The sequence below is a fragment of the Magallana gigas genome, chromosome 1 (assembly GCF_963853765.1).
Source record: "Magallana gigas chromosome 1, xbMagGiga1.1, whole genome shotgun sequence".
Classification (NCBI taxonomy): Eukaryota; Metazoa; Mollusca; class Bivalvia; order Ostreida; family Ostreidae; genus Magallana; species Magallana gigas.
The window spans coordinates 33190429-33211598 of record NC_088853.1 but is presented as its reverse complement, the minus strand read 5'-3'; the positions used below and the strand labels follow the sequence as shown (position 1 = coordinate 33211598).

The 21170-nt window shown below is 34.5% G+C and overlaps 1 protein-coding gene across 1 annotated transcript in view; it reads right to left on the bottom strand.

The window, feature by feature from the left end:
* The window catches only part of LOC136275849 (uncharacterized), a 33723-nt gene extending 13145 nt beyond the window's left edge, over positions 1-20578 (bottom strand). Inside the window, exons 1-3 of the mRNA XM_066085952.1 lie at positions 19762-20578; positions 17599-17787; positions 12851-16983 (exon numbers count right to left, since the gene is read on the bottom strand). Coding sequence (XP_065942024.1) covers positions 12851-16983; positions 17599-17787; positions 19762-20578 — 5139 coding nt within the window. The remainder of the gene's footprint in view (positions 1-12850; positions 16984-17598; positions 17788-19761) is intronic.
* Positions 20579-21170: the final 592 nt, after the last annotated feature.

The following is a 21170-nucleotide window of genomic DNA, read 5'->3' as shown; positions in this document are numbered from 1 at the left end:
TTCAGTTACATGTACATGATTTATATTAAAATAAAGAAACCTACATGCAATAAGCATGGCTGTGAGTGATACATACACATTTTTATCACTTCAAAAATCTTTGTAAATAAGAAGCATACATTATTAATGTATTGTATTTTGGAAGAAAAAAATATTTTATTTAGAACTTTATATAAGAATTTTTATTAAGATTTGATTTAGATTTTAAACCAAAACGTATAAACAGTCATATCGATATCACATACCGTATTTTAATCTCTTTGCCTGGTTTGTTTTCGTTTACCCATTGTGTAATTAATTCACTGATAATTTAGATTCGTTAATTTTACCGCGTTTACTTCTGCGACTCCACCGTTCTGTGCCGAATCGCAAGAAATCGCGTGCACCAAACGTAGTTTTCATATCACAAGTTAAAAACTTTTAGAAATATAAGTGAGATTTTAAAACCTACAGTTTTAATCAGGGATACACAGTACTGTAGCCTAACGAGAGGTACATAGTGATTCATGCAAGTGATAATTTTCACACGTACTAGAGTACAAGAAAATCTGCTTCTAAGTATTTCGTACTTTCGTATTTCCTTTTATTGTTTTTCAAAAACATCTTTAAATTTGGTTTAAATTTATTTCTATTTCATCTACATGTTTCACGGGTACCTGTAGACAGAACCGTGCATCACCCCACCTCTTTTCACCTCAAATGAAAATAAAGTCCTGCATGTCGACAAGTTACGTACTTTTGCTATACTTTCATGTTAAATACTGAAATCTGATTGGTTAAAACGCAGTTCATAATCCTTTCTATTACCCTCTGCGTTAGCAACGCACTTAGCAACGGGTAACATTAAAAAATGTTACATGCGCGAAAATTATGCGCGTACGGTTCGCTGTAGAATTCACGTTATTCCTATATAAAAGCAGTAAAGTTTTCTTAAAAATAAAGACATTCAGTATAACAAAATAAATAGTGCCTGTTTGGGAGGATAACAGTTGAAATTGACACCCCGAGAAAACCATTGTCAACCGACGCGAAGCGGAGGTTGACAATGGTTTTCTCGGGGTGTCAATTTCAACTGTTACCCTCCCAAACAGGCACTATTTATATAATGACATGTTCCTCTTCTAAAAATTAAGCGTTCCTGCAAATAATTTGCAAATAATTTGTTACTGCATATATATACGGTACATCATTGTATTGCGGATCTAGAATGAGATCAGATCCACCCCAATGGAAAATTCACACTTATTTAATCAACCAATAAAAAAATTAATACAAAATTATCTCTCAGACCCCCCCCCCCCCTCTCTGGTTTTTGTAGAACCGCGCGGAGGCATTTTACATGTACACAAAAAAATCCGTATCTTTTTAAGTCTGCGTATATCGTGGCTTGTTATAAGTTAATTATATTACCCGGTAACATGTATTTCATATTCCTATACTAAGCCCTTAATTTGAGATGTTTTCACGAATTTGTTAAATTTATGCCATTTGTTAGTTTCGTTTTAATAAATCTTCGGGAGCAGCAATTGTAGCGCACACACTGCCGCCTGGCGTCATAATGCAGCATTAAATTCATGCAACTTGTATTCGTCTTAATTGAAAGTGTTTTATGGTTTGCGTAAATTTTTGAATTCACGTTTGTAACAGAGATAGAAAAAAGAATTAACACGAATAAGAAAAGAATGTTGCAACATAGAATTAAGCAAACAATAAAGGATCAAAGAGAATCAAAGTGAAATTGGATAAGCATGAATATGAAAACAATAAAGTGACATGCAAGTGTAAATGTAATGAAGAATAAAGAAGTAAGCATAATAAGAATAAAAGCAAGATACATAGAATTTTGGCGGTAATTCCCTTCCATAGCCATGGAGTCAATAGGCAAATCAAATTCGCCAATCAGGCAATAGCAGTTATCTAATGCCTATGATTAATAATTTTACACGGTAAATTAATACATGTCAATATGAATTTTAAAGCACTCCCTGCTCCCCTGTTAAAAGCTCCCGTTACCTGCAGTCTTTTATTTACGATTTTTGTGCACACAGTTATTCGGAAATGGCTGAAATTTTGTTACACGGGCCCGATAAAAAGATGAAAGGATGACCCCTAAAATTTCTTTCCCAAATATTTCAAGAACGGTCTCAAATTTCTAACACTGGTTGAATAACATATAACTTATTTTGTACAAATTTATGTGCATGAATGACAATGTTCCTGTAACTTAACAAAAAATGACACTTTTTGAAATCTATAAGTTTCTGAATTCATCATTAAAATTAATAATGTTAGACGGCCCATGCAGCAAGTTTTTCTAGTCGAGTCTTTCGTTCAACAGCGAATCGATTGTGAACATTTCAGCGGGGTTTACAACAAGACGGTGAAACGACCACGAATTTTTACAGGTTTGGCTAAAAAGAGTTTAAAAGAGATGGATACAAAACACAGGTGCGATTATATCTTGTAGGAGATAAAAAATGCTTAATCTATGTTTGCCAAAAATACAATTTTTTATCATAAGAATACTTTAACATTTATATCCGCCGAATATTTCCATTCCACTTTATTGTTTGGTGCCTGATTTGAAATAACGTTTCGAGGTATAAAATGTTGAGAAATTTCTTTAAGCTGCATGTTCCGATTTGTCGGCCATTTCAGTATCAAATAATTTTCCTTGCAAACCAAATGAATGATCTTACAAAGTTATAGATGTATTTACACGGAATTGCTCTCCCTTCAACGTTAGAAATATTCAAAGTAAATAAAAATAACTTTTGGGCATACAAAAAACCCCTCAAAATACATCATTGGAATGTTTAAAAAAGGAAACCGTTGGGTTTCATCCTTCAAATGATTGGGTTTATTCATCCTGCATGTTTTGCAATGATTATAAACAACGTAAACATAAAACCTATTAATGAACAAACGTACACTGCTTTATTTTTGTTTAAATAGTAATGCTGTATATTTCATATGTTATAATAGATTATATAAAAAAGACAGATGTCAAAGTCGTAATACAATCATACTAGCTTCGACGTAAGGGGCAAGTTTAAACACGAGGCGAAATAACGCAAAACCCTTTTATGTCGATTATTTTGTGGATATACACCAAAAATTGTCTAATCCGGCGGAGGGTGGTTCTGAAAAAAAAAAATGGCCGGATTAGGCAACATCCGGTTTAGAGGACATTGTTTCAAATTAATTTTAGTATTTAATGCAGTAGGTCCTGGTCGTGTATTCTTGTAAAATTTTCAATTGTTCTGAAATATATTAGATTTCATCGATCTTATCTATACGGTACCAATTTTCATTTTAAATTTTTTTTTGAAACAATAAATCCATAACGGAATACATACGATGGAAAAAATACTTTTTGAATCAAATCATCGTTATTGATAATTTTTCAAACATCCGATCTACCTGTAAAGTGCATGCTTAACTGTAAATTGTTAAACAAAACATTAACAGGTAATGGTGAGAACTGTTATGATACAGGGAAACAATGGATGAATATTAATATAATGAGAATTTTATTAAAAAAAAATAGCATTTTGACAGATCTAGAATAATATGCAACTCTGTACGTGTAGCCATACAACGGGGATAACAAACAATATCGGCAGTCTTACTCTCACAGTATCCTGAATCACGGCCTGAAAAAATGGGGTGAACTATAATCTAATTATCTAATTTTTGCAATTCATAACAAGACTTTACGGTATTAACTGAAATGAGTTGCTAGTTTGGATCTATATTTACAGTTATTTAAATCAATAGCAACGACAGTAAAATTGGTCGATAATTGAGCATTTAAAATTTCTCGCAGAAGGCCGACCGATCGATAAGTAGACGGACGACGGGAGATAACTCTCACTAATTATAAGCAGTATGTTTTTTCATTTCGCCGGTTTACAGAATAGACAGGATCCGGATTGCACAATTTTTTTAAAACAAAAATGATGGGGAAATGTCAAGGGGCTGAATAATGTCGCCGGATTGGACAGCATGCCGTAATACACATCTGGATTCAACGAGTTTCAACATGTACATAATTTTTTTCATTTCAATATGGCTTAATTGACCGGGAAAACTACTGCAACGTATATTATTGCACACATACTTAGCATAACCATCGTTTAAAGGGGCATGGTCACGATTTTGGTCGAATTTTATTTTTCTGTTTTTATTATTTGCAATGCTTAAGGAATGCATTTCTTATGATCAAATGAAATTTGGGTGCCAGTCGTTGAGTTTTAAGCAATATACAGGGCAAACAATTCTTCGTCATGTAAACAAGGCTCGTGCCCTGTTTTTGTTTACATAGGTTCAATATACCAGTAAAAACTCTTTTTAAAGCTGGTTTGTCTATCTTACTATTCATTTAAAGCATAAATAAACAGTTCCTAACGATTTACACAAATGTTTTAGGTCTAAAATTGGAATTTTCACTTCAACATTCGAAATGTAAACAAACGCTTTGTTTACAAAGCGAAGAATTGTAAGCTCTGTAACTCGCTTATAACTCATCAAATGACACTCAAATTTTGGTGGCCTATTAAGAATGCCTTACTAAAGCATAGTAAATATTAAAATCGAAAAAATAATTTTTGACCAAAATTGTGACCATGCCCCTTTAAAAGCATACAATTATTTTATTGAAAATTGGACCAAGCAGCTTTTACATTAAGATTTACATGTGTAAGACACTTTATTTGTCATGTGCATTAATTATGTTCAATACCCGCTTATTCTCCAAAATGATCTACAATCCCATTCACAACTATGGTCATTCAAAATCACATGAATTCATCAAAATTTTAAATTTTGTGTCGATCTCAACTGTTATGTATCCAAGAAATCTATTGATTTTATCATGTGTTACGTAATTAGGTATTAACGTTTTTTAGGGGGTCAAACTTCATTCAGAAATTACTATTTTTCCTTCGTAAACATTCACAGGATCAAAAACAGATTTCCTACGGAGATTTATAATTGGGAATGTTTACATCTTTTCTCAATTCGGAAGTCTCACGGAATATCTAGCACAATTTTTCAACGTTTTCATCCGGGCTTTATAATGGCTGATGCAATGCAAAATCCCCGTAGACATTCTTTTTTTTAGCCGTGTATTGAAACCTGATAAGCTAGAGGGGACGTTACGAAAGGGAAATCTTGGGATTTTTTTATACTATCGAATGAACATCGTCTGAATCAAGAGATATTTACAAATATCGAATAATTTGAGAAAATGTGTGGCAAAAATATCTTGGGACAGACTTTATGTATAATACGTTTATATATCCCAACAATATAATGATTTTCTCATGCGTTACCTAACTAGAGATATTAGGGGCCAGAGGTAAAATAGTTTAATCTTTTCTATTTCAATTGGAAAAACTTTTTCTATTTAAAAAAGCAACGTAAAAAGCATTACAGGAAAGCATTAGTTCTTCACCCCTTTTTCGATATCATGTTTTGTTGTCGATAATTAAAGTCGATGACGTCATTTCACCTTTTAAAAATCGGACGGAAGACCTCCTCGTTGCTCGCAACGAGATCGTGTCTAGTTATTTTTCTTCTTCTTTTTCTTCTAGACGTTTCTTTAAACTGTAATATCTCGCTTGTTTGTCATTAGATTTTATTCAAATTTTCAGGGTTTATTGTAAATGACAATAGCTTACTATAGCAAAAAATATGGTGAAATCGCTACTTCCGGTTTTGAGTTATTCCCCTTTGAATATTTTTTTAGTGGGTCTCGTGTACCTGCAAAGGCTCCGAGTAGATCCGTAGCAAGTAGTTTTAATTTACAAATCTTTAATGTAGACATCTTGAACGTTGTCCTCCTAGTTTTACATGTTTGATTAACACACGTATACTGTTTAAAAAATTATATCGAAATTTATGTTTCAAAAAATGTTAAATTTTGCTTATATCTTTGCTCAATAACTTTTTAGTTGTAAATTTTTTCTAGACACATATAGAATAAAAGTTGTGCAGAATATCAAAAGCTTTCATTTGATACCATAACAAAGGGGCTAGCCCCTACAATGAGGGGTCTAGATCCCTTAAAAGTCTTTGCTTCATAACTCTAAAACGGTAAATTTTTCGATATGGGCGTCGCTGCAAAAAATGTTGTTTGTGACTTTATTGATCTCATAAAACTGTTTTTGTGTTCGGGTAGTGCATAATATTCGGGTAAAAAGTAATACGTGTTGACCAGTACTCGCGGCATTTGGCCAAGTTAACGAAACTCTCCCTCGCCCGCGGCCAAGAAAATCGGTCACCATGGTCGCGGCTGGGTTACCTAGCGGTCAGCGGTTATCTAATACACGAGAGTTGCGTCTCTCACAAATGAGTTTATTTAGTCGCGAACTCAAAAATTGTTGTAGTTTTGATTACACATAAAAGTTTATGGACTAAACGATTGGGTGTCAATGAAGAAATCGTTCAGTTAATTAATAAAAGCAATGTCATTCTCAATCTAAAGCAATATCAGACATAGATCAATTGTGGGTTTTAAGTTTAAAATAAAGAACGTCTATTTGATAGAACATGGTCGTTATACGGCAAACTTTTCAAATCTTCCTGGGTTCTGAGATGTGCGTGTCTGTGCGTTGTACCTTTACGTAATCTATCCTTCGTCCACGGCCGATCAGCCACGGCTGCACTACTAGCGGTAAGCGGTTATCTAATACACAGGATTCGCACACCGCGACGCACACTTAGATGAAGATAAACGTGTTTGAGTTTATATAGCCGTAAATACAAGAACTGTTTTAATTTTATATTATCAAAGTTTGTCCATCTTGTATTTATTTAATTAAACATTTGAGTGTAACTGAATATTAATGAAAGATATTACTCCAAATCGGAAACATAGTCAGACATAAATTAATGGTTGGTTTGTATATCTAAAAAAATTTAACCCCCCCCCCCCCCTAAAATATTAAATGATGATTATCCCTCGCACATGGCCGAGGAGATCCAGCGCGAGTGGACAAGTGATCTGCGGTCGGCTCGTGTTCTTCTATATGTACCTTATCACGCGTTCATGTTTCATATTTTGCACGGACAGAAGTATATTTTATTATGTTTTCAACTATTATATAGATTTAAGACGAAAATAAATAAATTTATTTTACTTGTACAGTTGATTAAGCATTGATTTAATTATACGATAGCGTACAAGGTAGTTTAAAAATCAAATCAAATTATAATCAAAGTTCCATGTTACATGTACATGTTTGCGGTAGGTGCTAGCACGATAAAAGAATGTCCTGAATTGTCCTGAATTGAGGCATTTGATGATTATTTAAAAGAATATTCACATGAGTTTTAAACAACTGAAGATTAATAGATTATATCAGTCACATATTAATCACTCTGTAGTTTTTCTACATGGTTGTTCGTTTCAGTGTGGAAGCGAACTCAGTGCTGTGTCCCCCCTCCTCCCGCCCCTCTGACAAGTGCTCGCGCTGGATTTTTTTAAATTGGCGAAAAGATATCCAGATCTGTCGAAAATCATTTTTGGTGACTTCTTCTCATGTGTAACATTTTCTCCTCAACGTGTTTAACTTTCCCACCCGTGTGTTTATTCGGTCAGTCTGTGTTAATTCAATCGCCACGTGCGACCGAAGATCTTGTGTCGCTTCAGCGCACACAACTCAGAACATATGTAATTGAGTAACAACTGGAAGGGTGCTTTTATAAACAATAAGACTATTATTCTAAGTCAATCATCTTCACATTAAAGATGTGAAATCGTAACCTAAGAATGTGGCTAATAAATTAACCTGTTAATCACGCTAAACTTTTATAGTTATGAACATAATAATTCATGATATATTATAATTAAAAGTTTGAAGACAAAGACAATTTTTTTTCTTGGGAAATACGACTACATTATGCAATGCAGTCGTTCGCCATAGAAATCATCAAAGTACTGCAACTGTTGACGGATTTCTTATTTCTTTGAAAGACCATGATAATTCACTTGACTTGCAGGCTATAATATAGCGATATATCTGCCTCCCAAAAATATATGCGCTTCTCAAAGTTACACTTAAGTGAGATAGATGTGCGTTATTGGGAATTTTATTTATTGCTAATTGTATGGAAATTGATTAAAAAAAAAACAACTTTAATTGAAGTTGTGTATTATGAGGTTGTAATGCAACTTAATTTACTTACAAGGTTAGCTACAGCCAGTGGAATATAGGTGGCTTTTATGTGAACAATGAATACCCAATATATTAAATACAAGATAAATAGTTTCCAGAATTATAATACTAATATGCTTGTGTATATGAAGGTTGCACCCTCTTTGTATGGCTGTTGGTGAGGAGGTATAGGTGTATCGATGTACATACAATGTATGACTGCACATACGGATTCCGGACCATGGCTACAGACGATACCAATGATAGTCTTTTAATACACCAATGCACAGCTTGATCTAGAAACTGACCAGTTTCATAACTTCTTCGAATTTCTCTAACACGGACTGTCTAATTCCTTCCCAGAATTCCAATTTACGCAAGCGCAATTGAAGTTGTTTTTTTTAATTTAATTAGTCAACCCACTGACATAAAAATAAGGATTTTGCATATTATTACATCGTCGAGAGAAGTAAAATTCATTTCTGTATATAAGGTTATTAAACTCACATTACATAGCGGTGTCTCTATGAAACAGCATCATCTGGTGTAAAAGTTAGATGCTCGCCTTTGCATAAATTCTCCCGCTCATCTTTTTTATTAGCTGATTATATATTATTTTGAATGTCCAAATCTACTCGTATCATTAAATAATATCAGACGACACACATTTCCCTGAAGAAAATCTCAAAGATGCCATCAATTTTGACTAATTACTAAATTTTGTCAGCACGTAACAATTTTAAACTTGCAAATAGTCTTCAAAAATTTAGAAAGATTTAAATAAACAAGTTATCTTAGAGAAAAGGTTACGTGTTTTGTAGGCGGGTTAGGTTTTTAAAAAAAACTGCAATTCCTGACATGAATCATGAGTACATACTGTTTATAACAATGCTTGCTACCCTTTTAAAATTTAACTCGCCATTAAACATCTCACATTTTATAGAATTTTTGAAACGATTACACAGACTGTGTTCGACAAATAGTTTTCCTAAAACATTTTCTTCCTGTCTTGTTCAAAACACATTTTATATACAGGCTTTCAATCACAACACGTTTTTATAGCAAAAGCAGAACTGAAAGTTTAGTCATTATAATCGTTTGACACCATATTACATATATTTTTAACCCGCAACAACAACGGAAGACCTACTCGTGGCTTTGCTACGAGCTTTGCTCTAGTTTACATCGATAACTCTTACTGATAACTCTTACTGAGACCATTCGGCTGTTTACAAACAGCACACATAACCTCGGACATCGGGTGAGACCTGCACCTGGCTGAACCTGTCAATCAAACTCTGTGTATTTGTTTTCATTGGATGGTCAGGCGTCTCTCTTTTGTCAAAAGCCAATGGAAAATTAATGACTTCAAGGTAATCGGAATCAGTATTTGATGAAGCACACAATTTAAATGATAGAAAATTTATTAATTATTTGAACAAAATTAAATGTAAACATAGAAAGGAAATAAAAAAAACTAGAGCAAAGCTCGTTGCAAAGCAACGAGTGGGTCTTCCGTTAATGTCGGAAGTAAAGCTGGAAGTTCCTGTAAGAAGCAGAGCTCTTAAACCAATAACAAGAGTAACTAAAATAAAAAGATGAAAAAAATCGAATTATTCCTGGTACGACTTAACAAAATCCGAATGATTTTAAGTACGACTTAACAAAAACCTATCTGATTTCAAGAACGACTTAACAAAAAAAATCCGAATGTGTCCATGTACGACTTAACAATTATTTTTGGTACGAGTTAATATTACTTTGAACATTACGCTATTTTTTAAACCAAGGACGCAGAATCAAAATTTCCGGAAAAATCAATTTTTAAACCCCGATATCTCTGTAATGCATCGTCTGATTTTAAAACGGTTTTCAGTGTTAGATTCAGCTAAATAAGCTCTACAAAACACATATACATTTTTGATTAAATCAGAAAATTCATTTTTTCGAAAAATTTGTTTCACTTCCGGTTTCGACCGGAAGTGATAGATTTTCATTTCCAGCCTTATTACAGAGGTAAATCGATCAAATCATAACCATTCAAAATTTCAAGCCTCTATCTTAAAGCGTTTTTGAGAAAAGTCCGGGACAAAATGACTTTTTTAAATTTTTAAAAATGACGTCACGTCAAAACGGAGGTGACGTTCTCTTTAAAACTTTTACATTTTTGAGGGACGCCAACTTGCAAAGATCTCTGAAGATTTCATCAAAATCGGTTAAAAACCTTTCGAGTTATGAGGCAAAAAAGGAGTCAGAAGAAAAGAAAAAGAATAATAATAATAACTAGAGCAAAGCTCGTTGCAAAGCAACGAGTGGGTCTTCCGTTAATGTCGAAAGTAAAGCTTGAAGTTCCTGTAAGAAGCAGAGCTCTTAAACCAATAACAAGAGTAACAAAAATAAAAAGATGAAAAAAATCGAATTATTCCTGGTACGACTTGACAAAATACGAATGATTTTAAGTTCGACTTAACAAAAACCTTTCCGATTTTAAGAACGACTGAACAAATAAAATCCGAATGTGTTCAGGTACGACTTAGCAATTATTTTTGGTACGAGTTAATTTTACTTTGAACATTACACTATTTTTTAAACCCAGGACGCGGAATCAAAATTTCCGGACTTGCCTGCTTTTCCGTTATTAGAATATTTTTTTTTAAAAATCAGAATACAACGTATATTCGGACGAAAGATTTTACAGAGAATATGACAAAATGTTTGAAAAACATGAACTGTTTTCATTAAAATTTGTGATATACAAAATGTACAGAATTTGCGTAACATTATGCATACCTTGTTTCTTCGATTGCGAAAAACCTTGGTTATAATCTTTTCAATAATAATCGTTGTTCAGTTTTTTTAGCTAAATCTTATTGTACAGTCTCAGCTTTGAAATATTAAAAGATACTACGTCTTTAATTTCGTATTTAGCTAGATATGTTGTACAAATATTTCTTATTTATTTGGAAAATCTACATTGACTTTTTCTTTAATATTGGTTATAAAACCGGTGTTTTACAGAGGTCATAAAATATATTACATTAATCAAAACCGCATTTTTAGGACATATTGATTTATAGACTGTGTTTTTTCAAAGCGTCTTGTTTGAATTGGTTGTACCTTATTTGAATAATAAGAAATGGTAATTACTAGTATATAAACATTCACGAAACTTGAGCTTAATATTGCTGTACTGGCTACCATCAATGAAGAGGTAACTTGTTGCTAATGCACATCTTTAATCAGTCTTTGAAAAACTAGTATGATGATTTGTGACAATGGCATGATGATGTGACTTGATGGGACAACACGTGATGTGACTAGATGTGATTAACTGGAAAAACAAAGAAAAGTTTTGATGCTATGAATAAACAAACAAAACACACTCAACATATGACAAATATCACTCTAGTAAATATATATGCCCCGTGTTCTTGAAATGAATACTTTCACTTATGCTCTAGCAAATTAGCAAATATAACGAAACTCGTACTACTAGCAAATTACACAATTCAAAATGAATGACTATATATGTACGCCTATTGTAGAGTGCACAAAACATTGCATGCAAACAATGAAACCTTAAATTCCGATATATCATATAATAAAAACATGCTATGATACTTTAGCTTTAAATCTATATACACATTCTAGATATATCCCTTGTGCCAACATTCGAACATGTTATTTAAAATGCATCTTCACAGTTGAACACTTTTGTTTACACATTTATACCTATCGTTTATACATAACTTTTTGCACAACACTATACACAAGCAGATTCATGTAAAACTTACCAACTTAGAAGTTTTATCTCGTAGAAACAAACATAGTAAACATTGTAAATCTAAATGGTATTGAGCACAGGAACTAGGGAGAATCTAAACTGCTCGTGTCCCGCGAGAAATCTTAATAACAAAACAGAATCCATAAATCCGGAATATTCTAAAATTCAAACTCAATCCGGAAAAATATGTATAATGTTAATGCTATAACAATTGCCTTGACAAAAATTGAAAATTGTCCAAATTTGACAAGAATCTTAAGAATATGGTAAAAGTTTGTAAAATCGTGTTTTTAATAAAGTATTCTACTGTAATCATGCCAACTCATGCCAGTATGGATTTTCAAAGAAATAGAAATACACCCTCATGATAACTGTAAAAGGTAGAAAATCTTCTTGTGTGCGCTTCAATTGAATCAGAGATATAAACATGGTCTAAAGTTGTTCCACCCTCTGTTGTGAAAAAATTCACTATCTGCTTAAACCCGTTGTGCTCCATAAAAGTTTGTATAGGGCCAGATAACTTTGTATCTTCGTTGAAATCTCCTACGAAAATGCACATTTTGCATTGTAATCTTACGGTGTCTATTAAAGATTTCAGAGATTGCAAAAATATGGTAACGTTCAATGTAGGTGGCCGATAAACATTCACTATGGCTATGTTTTTTTTCAACAACTTGACAGCAATGCCTTCAATGTTTTCGATTGAATGATGAATTATCTGACTCTCATTGTTTTCTTTGATATAGAAAGCGACCCCACCTCCTTTTGAATTACGTAATGACCTCGTGTGTTCATCGTTGTTGCTATAAGCTTCTATTCTTGCAAGATGGCGAAATTGAAACCCATTCAAATGTAGATGAGCAGTTTCTTGATCAGATCTTAACCATGTTTCAGTTAAACAAACAATGTCCGCATTTGTGAATCTCCTGTCACATTTCATGTGGTTAAAGTTTTTATTCAGGCTTTGAATGTTATGAAGTGCAACTATGGTGCTGTTGGAGTGAACTTCAAATGGTCTGTCAAGTTCCAGTTTTTTCATGTCTTTCATGGCTGATTTCACATCTGGATCAGCGTACAACTTTTTGGCTAACTTTGCTCTGTCGTTTGTTTCTATGAATAATCCATCTTTTGAAGTTACTCTCGTTAATGCAACATAGGCTTGGCCAGGAGCAAATGTTTTGTCAAGGTTGACAACAACTTTTTCAACAGTCATCCCTTGAACCTTGTGAGCTGTACAGGCCCATGATAGCTTTAATGGAAACTGCTGTCTAACAATAGCATTTGATTTCCTTACAAGAATTTCTTCTTGAATTCTTTCAATCAATACCATGTTTCCATTTTTAGTTCGCTTTCCCGTTTTTATACCGACGTTTTGACTGTCAAATATAACAGCTATAGCTGTAACGTTTGTTTTTTCTGCATCTCCGTATTGAAAGTGTGAAATGTATCCCATAACTCCATTGACTAAACCATCTTTGACATCGCAATTTCTCGTCAACATGACACGAGCATTAACTGCGAAGAGTAACGAGCTTGATAAACTGTCAGTTTTGGTTATGCACGGTTTATCTCTAAGGCAGAGTTTTCCTGAGGTTTTATCTTTTTGATAATCTTTTGCATCAATCTGTTTGAAGTCTTTGCATTTCTTTTCTAGCATATTCAAATTGTAATTGTTTACCTCATCGTTAGTGGAGTATACGTGAAGAACATCTTCCGGACCATCTCTGATACAATCATTCACTGTGTCAAGTGTTTCATTTGCTAAAGGATCTTCTAAGGTTCTTGTGCGCAGCAAATTCAAAGCTCTTGCAAATGGAACATCATTGCGTTGACGCATTATTTCAGTCAATTCAACTTCTTGAAATAAATCTTGCCAATGGTCAATTGGATATGATGCATTGTCTTTATATAGTCTCTCATCTTTTCTTTGTTTTACTGGTGGTAGTTGGAAGAAATCACCGACTGCAAGCACACTAACGCCTCCAAATGGGTCTTTGCATTTTTTGATTTGCACTAGTCTTTCATGGATGTAGTATAAAAGTCTTTTGTACACCATCGATACTTCATCTATTACAAGAATTTGCAAGTCTGAGAGCTTCATTCTGATTTCACTTAAAGTTTGTTCTTTTAATGGTTCATATGGCAGTGGCAAGAACTTTGTCAAAGAAAAAACACTGTGAATTGTACTGCCACCAATGTTAAATGCAGCTGTGCCGGTAAAAGCTGTCAGCAACACTGATAAAGCCTCTGGTGACGACAATCTTTTAGAGAAAAGGCGTGATGCTTCGAAATTGATAGCTTTCACAATTTGGCTTTTTCCTGTTCCTGCACCTCCTGTTAAAAATATATGGAACGGAGCTGGGTTTTCATTTACTATTTTTCTGACACACCAGTCTCGCACAAAGTAGAACACGTTTTGTTGGATTTGATTCAAGTTTTGTACAATATTCAACATTTCTTCATTAGAGACGCATAGTTGTTGTACTTGATATAACACATCAGCTTTGTTGAAATCACTGTCAATATCTGGTATATTTTCTACAAGATCTTCGGGGGTTTTCTGTGTTGACTTCATCATGGCACATTCATCTCTATTTTTTTCTGTCTCGGGGCATAGATTTGCCCATGCATCTTCCGGTTCTCCTATGTTTTCATACAACTCTTGAGCTTCATCTATAACACTTTCATTCTGAGCAAAGCGAGCATGATTTGTTTCCACAATTATTTTTACTGCTGTTACAGATCTCGAGCCATGTAACTTCACAAATCCTTTTTCATAAAATGTTTCGTACAAATCAAAAGTTTCCGGTTTTAATTGTGTTGCATGCCGATAGGGAAGAAACAGCTGTAGTCGAGATTGATAAAATTTCTCAGATGTTTTTTCAGCGCTAAATCTTGGATACCTAACAACTGCCTGTTTTGTTCTCGTTCTCTTTTGAACATATCCCTTAGAATTTTGAAGTTCAAAGACATTTTCATTAACCCCTTTTGGAACTTGGGATTTGGCAAGGACGCGATAATCAGAGCAGAACTCGGCTAGACATATGTTGTTAAATATCTTGTTGTCTGGTCGGTTTTCGTACCTTTCGACAATGTTTGTCATGAAAATTTCGTCATCCTCGTCATTTTCGTCGTGTAAATCATCGTTAGCATCCTTTTGTTTTCGCTTCATTTGTGAAAGGGGTTTTGTCATTCGAGTAGGGTTTTCTCCAACTGGTATGAAGATCACTTTCCTTGAAGCTTCTTTCATTCTTAGATTGCAAACTCTGTAGACGGCTTCTTGCGCAGTAACTTCTCTGTGCGTCAAATATGCAGATCCTATTTTTTTTAATGTTTGTTTGGCATCCAGATTTCCTTCTTGGGCTTCAACGTTTGTTTGTTTTAATAACATTCCCATTTCCCTTTCAGATTTAGAGATGTACGAGACGATGTATACGATGCAACTAAAAGGATCCAAAACATATTGTATATCCATATTTGCATCCCAACATTTAAGAAGACATGGGTTGTACTGATTTGTCCACAATTCATTTGGATGCCTTTTGAGGACAACTGTCAATTTTTCTGACAAAACATTCATTGCATTTTGGTATGTGTCTTGATTCAGAGAAAGATCCTCGAAAATATCTTCTGTTGTCTCATACCCATCACAATCAGTTTGAATCTTATTCCAAACACTCAATAAAATTTCTTTTGCTTGAGACTTGGTAAGATTTGAAGTAGAATTACGTTGGTGCACATCTTGAATTTCTGCAGTTTCATCTTCATCGTCATCATCATGCTTTTCTGTTATGAATGTACGCTGTGAGGGAGGTCTCGGGAAGTTAAATCTACATTCTTTTCCATTTTTCTTGCACGACTTTGAGTGCTTCTTACTGTGTTGTTGAACATCCAGCACAATTTTTCTTAGTTCAGAGTCTTCATTTTCAGTTGGCACAGCACATGTCACGTATCTGTCGATAAATTCTGCCACAGCTTCCTTACCATCAACATCTATTTTTGGTGCGTTTTCCACCCAAAATAAACAATGCATGTGTGGCGAACCTCTTTGTTGAAATTCAACTCTTTGAAAGAAATCGGCTATTTTCCCAATAGGTTCTGACGGTGAATGAATAACATCCCGCTGAAAGATACGAAATCTATGTTCAAACATTCTAGCCACTGTAACGGGATTGCTCCGCAAAATTTCATTTTTTTCTGTCCAGTCTAACAAATCCGGATTTCTTTCATCATTGAGTTGTTTGAGTAAAGAACTTATGGCATCATTCCATCTATATTCTGCTGAAGAAAACGAGCAAAACCATGTTGGAATTCCAAGCTGTCTAAGCATAGCAAATAGATCTTTCTGAGTTGCTGACCAGTATGCTGGTGTACCTCTTATCGGTTGCATAAATCTAATTGCTTCATCGTTCCTCAACAGTTTTGACAGAGTTTCTGGATTTCTAAGCATATCTGAATTGATAACGCTCCCCTTTTCATTTTTGGTGACCGTCTTCCGAACAGAAATCTGCGTTTTTTCAATTACTTGATTTAGTTCTGACATATACTGACTAAAGAAGATGTAGTTTGTATCTTTTGCAAATCTGTTATCTGCATTCATCAGCCTGTTATTGAAATATCGAGCAAGTGTCAATCTTTTATCTCTTTGTTGATCAAATGAGAATTGTCCTGATGGAAAATGGCAAGGGAATGTCTTTGCTTCGTTTCCTTGTTCTTGAAGCATCCGTACTGGATTATTTCCTTCTGCAGGGGCAATATTGAAGACATCATCAAAATAATGGTCCAAAACTTCTTGTGCAATATCTACAGGTTGGAGACAGCTGTCTACAGCTATTTGTATCTGTTCGGAATCTTCATTCGGTGTTTCTCCTTGAACTTGTTCAGTATCTTCATTTGATGTTTGAATTTCATCTCGTTCAGAATTTTCATTTGAAGTTTGAACTTCATCTTGTTCAGAACCTTCTACATTTTCATTACTCTCAATGTCTCTATTGATAGAGATTCCAGCATACCATTTGTTGTTTTGTTTTAAGTAGTCTAGTGCAGTGAGAACATGAGTTGGGTTTATGAATTGATATTCATAATAACTTTTGTAGCTCAGTTTCCTCTTTAATTTTACTCGAAGCAAAAGGTTTTCATCCTCTTTTAGAGGTAAAAATGTTGCTTTCTTCAAATTAGATGGTACACAAACAACAGGACCATGAATATTCTTCTGCCCACCCTTTGGAAGAGCCATGACTTTCATGAAAGGTATATGTAAGGAAATCAAATGCTGTTCCAAATTGTTTAAGCGAGAAAGTTCCTCAGGGACTGGCTCAAGGAACATGTTATTAGCTGATGCTTCTGGAGGGATTTCACCACTCATTATCTTTCGGTGACATGTATAACATATCCACATTGATGAGTTCGCACAATTTTCTGAGCACGACGTTTTACATTGATGCAAAAACGTATCTTTGATACAAGCACCAGCCACTTCTCTCGATTTTTCACTCTTGGAATACACGTCTCTATTGCACATTTGTACTTGATTTTGGAACAACAATCGATGACAACAACAGCATGCAAAATCTGGACCCCGAGCAGTATTTTTTTTGAACAGATTTATAACTTCTTCAAAGTTTTCAAGTTTGATTTTTTTGTTCAACCTACTTTGCTTGGACTTTTGTATCTTCTTTTTCTGAATACCTGGACTAGAGTGGTAATAACGCTTGCTGTTTTCTAGGGACTTCGATCTGAAAGTTTCATCCGTTTCGTATTTCAATGAACTACTGCGAAGGAGTTTCTCTCTGAATTTTTCATCGCATCTATATTTCTGAATACTCGCTTTTTTAACCCTCTCTATGTGAGCATCATCCAAACGATACTTATTGATACTTCTTTGTTTCACATTTTCTTTGTGTTTTTCATTCAATTCATACTTTTTTGAGCTTCTCATTTTCATTTGTTGTCTATGTTTATCATCGGTATTGTATTTCTGAGTACTTCTAGTTTTGACGTTTTGTCTATGTTCGTCATCAGTTTTGTACTTCAGCCTACTTTTTGTTTTGACTTTCAGTCGATGTACGTCATTGGTTTTGTATTTTAATGTACTTTTTCTTTTGACATTCTGCCTATGAACACTGTCAATTTTGTACTTTTGCTTGCTCTTCTCCACACAGGTAGATCTATATACACTATCTTTCTTGTACTTTAAAACCGCCTTTTGCTTAATTTTCTCTCTGTATGTCGGATCAGTTCGATAGTTAGAGTTTGCTTTGTTCAATACCTTTTTTCTGTGATCAGGGTCATTGTATTGTGCTCGACTTTTGTTCTTACTCATGAGCCTAGCTTTGTCCCGAAATGTCTTATCATTCTGATATTTTGTTTTATTGCTTTCTTTTAATGAGATTCTGAATTTTTCATTCTCTTTGTACTTCAGTGAGGCTTTCCAAAGCTTTTGATTTTTGAAGTCTAAATTTTCGTTGTACTTTTTTCGATACAGTTCCCTTTTGTATTGATTTTTTTTATTTCCTTTTTCAATTCTTGATTTTCGACAACTTTTATCTACGTACATGGAGTCGAGTTTGCTTTCGCTTATAACATCAACCATTAACTCACCAACATCAAGGACAACTTCATAATGGTTTTGATTTTGGTGGTTTAAATATAAACCATTTCGTTTTGTTCTGAGAGATGCACAGACATTTTGTCCTGAGAACTTGAGCCAATTGCCATTTGAAAATGTGAAAATATCGACCGATAGCATATGAGCTAATGCAAAAATTTCGATTTCCGTTGCCCAATTCCCTTCTTTCTCCATTGAAGACACGTGGTTTTTGACTGACGCTTCATTAGATCTCAAAAATGATTGAAATTTGTTTTCATTCTTTAGAATGTGATTGCATATTGCGCTGCGAACAACATGATGGTGATTTTCTGTACTCGTTAGACAATATGAGACTGCTCTGAAAAAACAGTTTCCATCTCCAGTGATAGGTATGGTTAAATTAGGGATTCCTAATTCTTTATTTGGTGTTTCAACTGAGGTAACTTCTATCTGAGCATATTGTATTCCTAGCTCAATGCAGAACTCTTCCTTTAAAGCATTTGATAGGGGACAAAATCGAAATCGGTTTTCTTCATTACGAATAAATACAATTGCATCATCATCACTATCACCATCGCAATCTGTTGTATTCTCACATTCATTTTCACCACTTTGCTCTGTAGAAGTACAACAAACTTTCTTTTCTTCTTCCAACTTTTTTGCACGGCATATTGCCCCTGTTATATTGCATTCAACAATGCTCGAAAACCCCATGGAAATGGCAAGCTTCTGAATATGTTCTAATAATTGCTCTACATTTTGGAACAAAAGTCTTGTACTTTTCCCACTACAACTAAATAAGCCTTGTGGTGATCTTGAATGGGAGTCAAATGTAAAATAAAATCCATTTGTTTTTCCAATAAGAAATGTATTTCCCCCAAAGCACACAAAACACCCATTTGATTCTAGCAAAGCAATTTGTAACGCCTCATATAAATGGTATGCATTGAAGTCAGCATAGCATGGTTCATGACCCGACAAATTTATAATACTTGCTAACGTTGAATTCGTTGTGAATTCAAATGCCCTGTTGAAACACTCAAAGTACTGGGGTAATTCATCTACCAATAAATATCTACTATGCATCGAAGAACTTCTCTGCAAAAATGTGTACAACTCATCACCTGTTGCTAGTATCTTGTTCATATCCTGTGTAGTCCAAAGTTTGCTGCTTTTAAATTGTTCAAAAGCTAGACCAGCTAAACTGTTTGCAACACATTGAGTACCTGCATTGTCACCAAACATGGGATGTGCCTGATGGAATGAACCTTGAACAGATGTCTGAAAATTTGTGTCATTTACATTACAGTCAATTTCATGCATTTGAGTACATTCACTATTTTGAACAAAGTATCTCTGATGATTGTCAACATTCTCATATACAGTTTCATGTGCATGTCTCATAACGTTTTCATTCATGTAACTATTTTCAGCTATGTCAATCTCATTCTCATTCAAAATTTCATCTGCATGTTTTACTTCCTTTTTTTCCATGTCACAAGACAAGTTTACATTGACCAAGTCAGTACTATTTTTACGTTCAGAAGCCGTTTTTAACACTGTCTTTATTTCCTCATCTTTTGATATACTGCTAGACCCTCTTAGCACAGAAGAGTCCAGCTGCGCCTGACCTGCTGGGCAAGGCTTAAAGCCTTCATCATGCCCAGGTACCCTCGTTGGAGTACAAACCCACGCTGGGGAGTCAGTGGACGGTGCCTTTGTCACGTTTTTGACAAACAGACGACTTCCCCGAGGAGATGGCAACCTCGGGGCAGGTGGATGCATTTTCACTCGAGGCGAGGCCTGCATCCTGGCCAGGGGTTTTTCCTCTTTAGGTGGAAACCCCATCAAACCAAACCCTGGAAGATTACCAGGGGGAGCTGACACAGCTCCGTCCATTGACCCGCAAGGGACAACAGACTCTGTGGTCTCATTTGGTGGTGTGACGGCAGAGGAGCAAGCATTCTGTTGTCTTTTCAGTCTCTTTCTCAGCTTGTCTTTCTGGCGACTACGCTTATCATCAATCCTTGCTCTCTTTGGCATCTAAAATTATATTTAAAAAAAATCAAAATTTCTATTGTTGTCTCCCCTTATGAGATGATTGGAAAATGGAATAAATTTAATTAAAGCTAGAGCAATTACCATAGGAAAATATCTCAACATTTGGGATTGCCATTTGTTTCATATTGAAATACAGTTAAACCTCATTATCTTGACCTAGATAGGATTGGTTAATATCTTCGAGATATCTGAGTATTCGAGATATTAAGGGTAAAATACTTAAAGTTTAAGTGTTTGGGACTAAAACATCACTTCGAAATATCCATTGTATTGGAGATATTGGTGTTCGAGATACCGAAGTTCGACTTAATGCCTTGTACATAATGTCCACAGGTTTTTGCTTTTTTCTTCTTTCTCATGTACTTAACATATAGGGCCTACATATGAATATCAATTTCAACAAGAGACATCACTTGATAATCATTAAAAACAAGATATGTGTGAGCAAATGCTCACTAGTGATAACCCCACTCTGATGTGAATATGCAAAATAAGCAAAGTTGACATTTAACAGTGGTTGTCATCCGATTTGTACTTAAATACCGATATATCCTATGATATAAACAAATGGTGT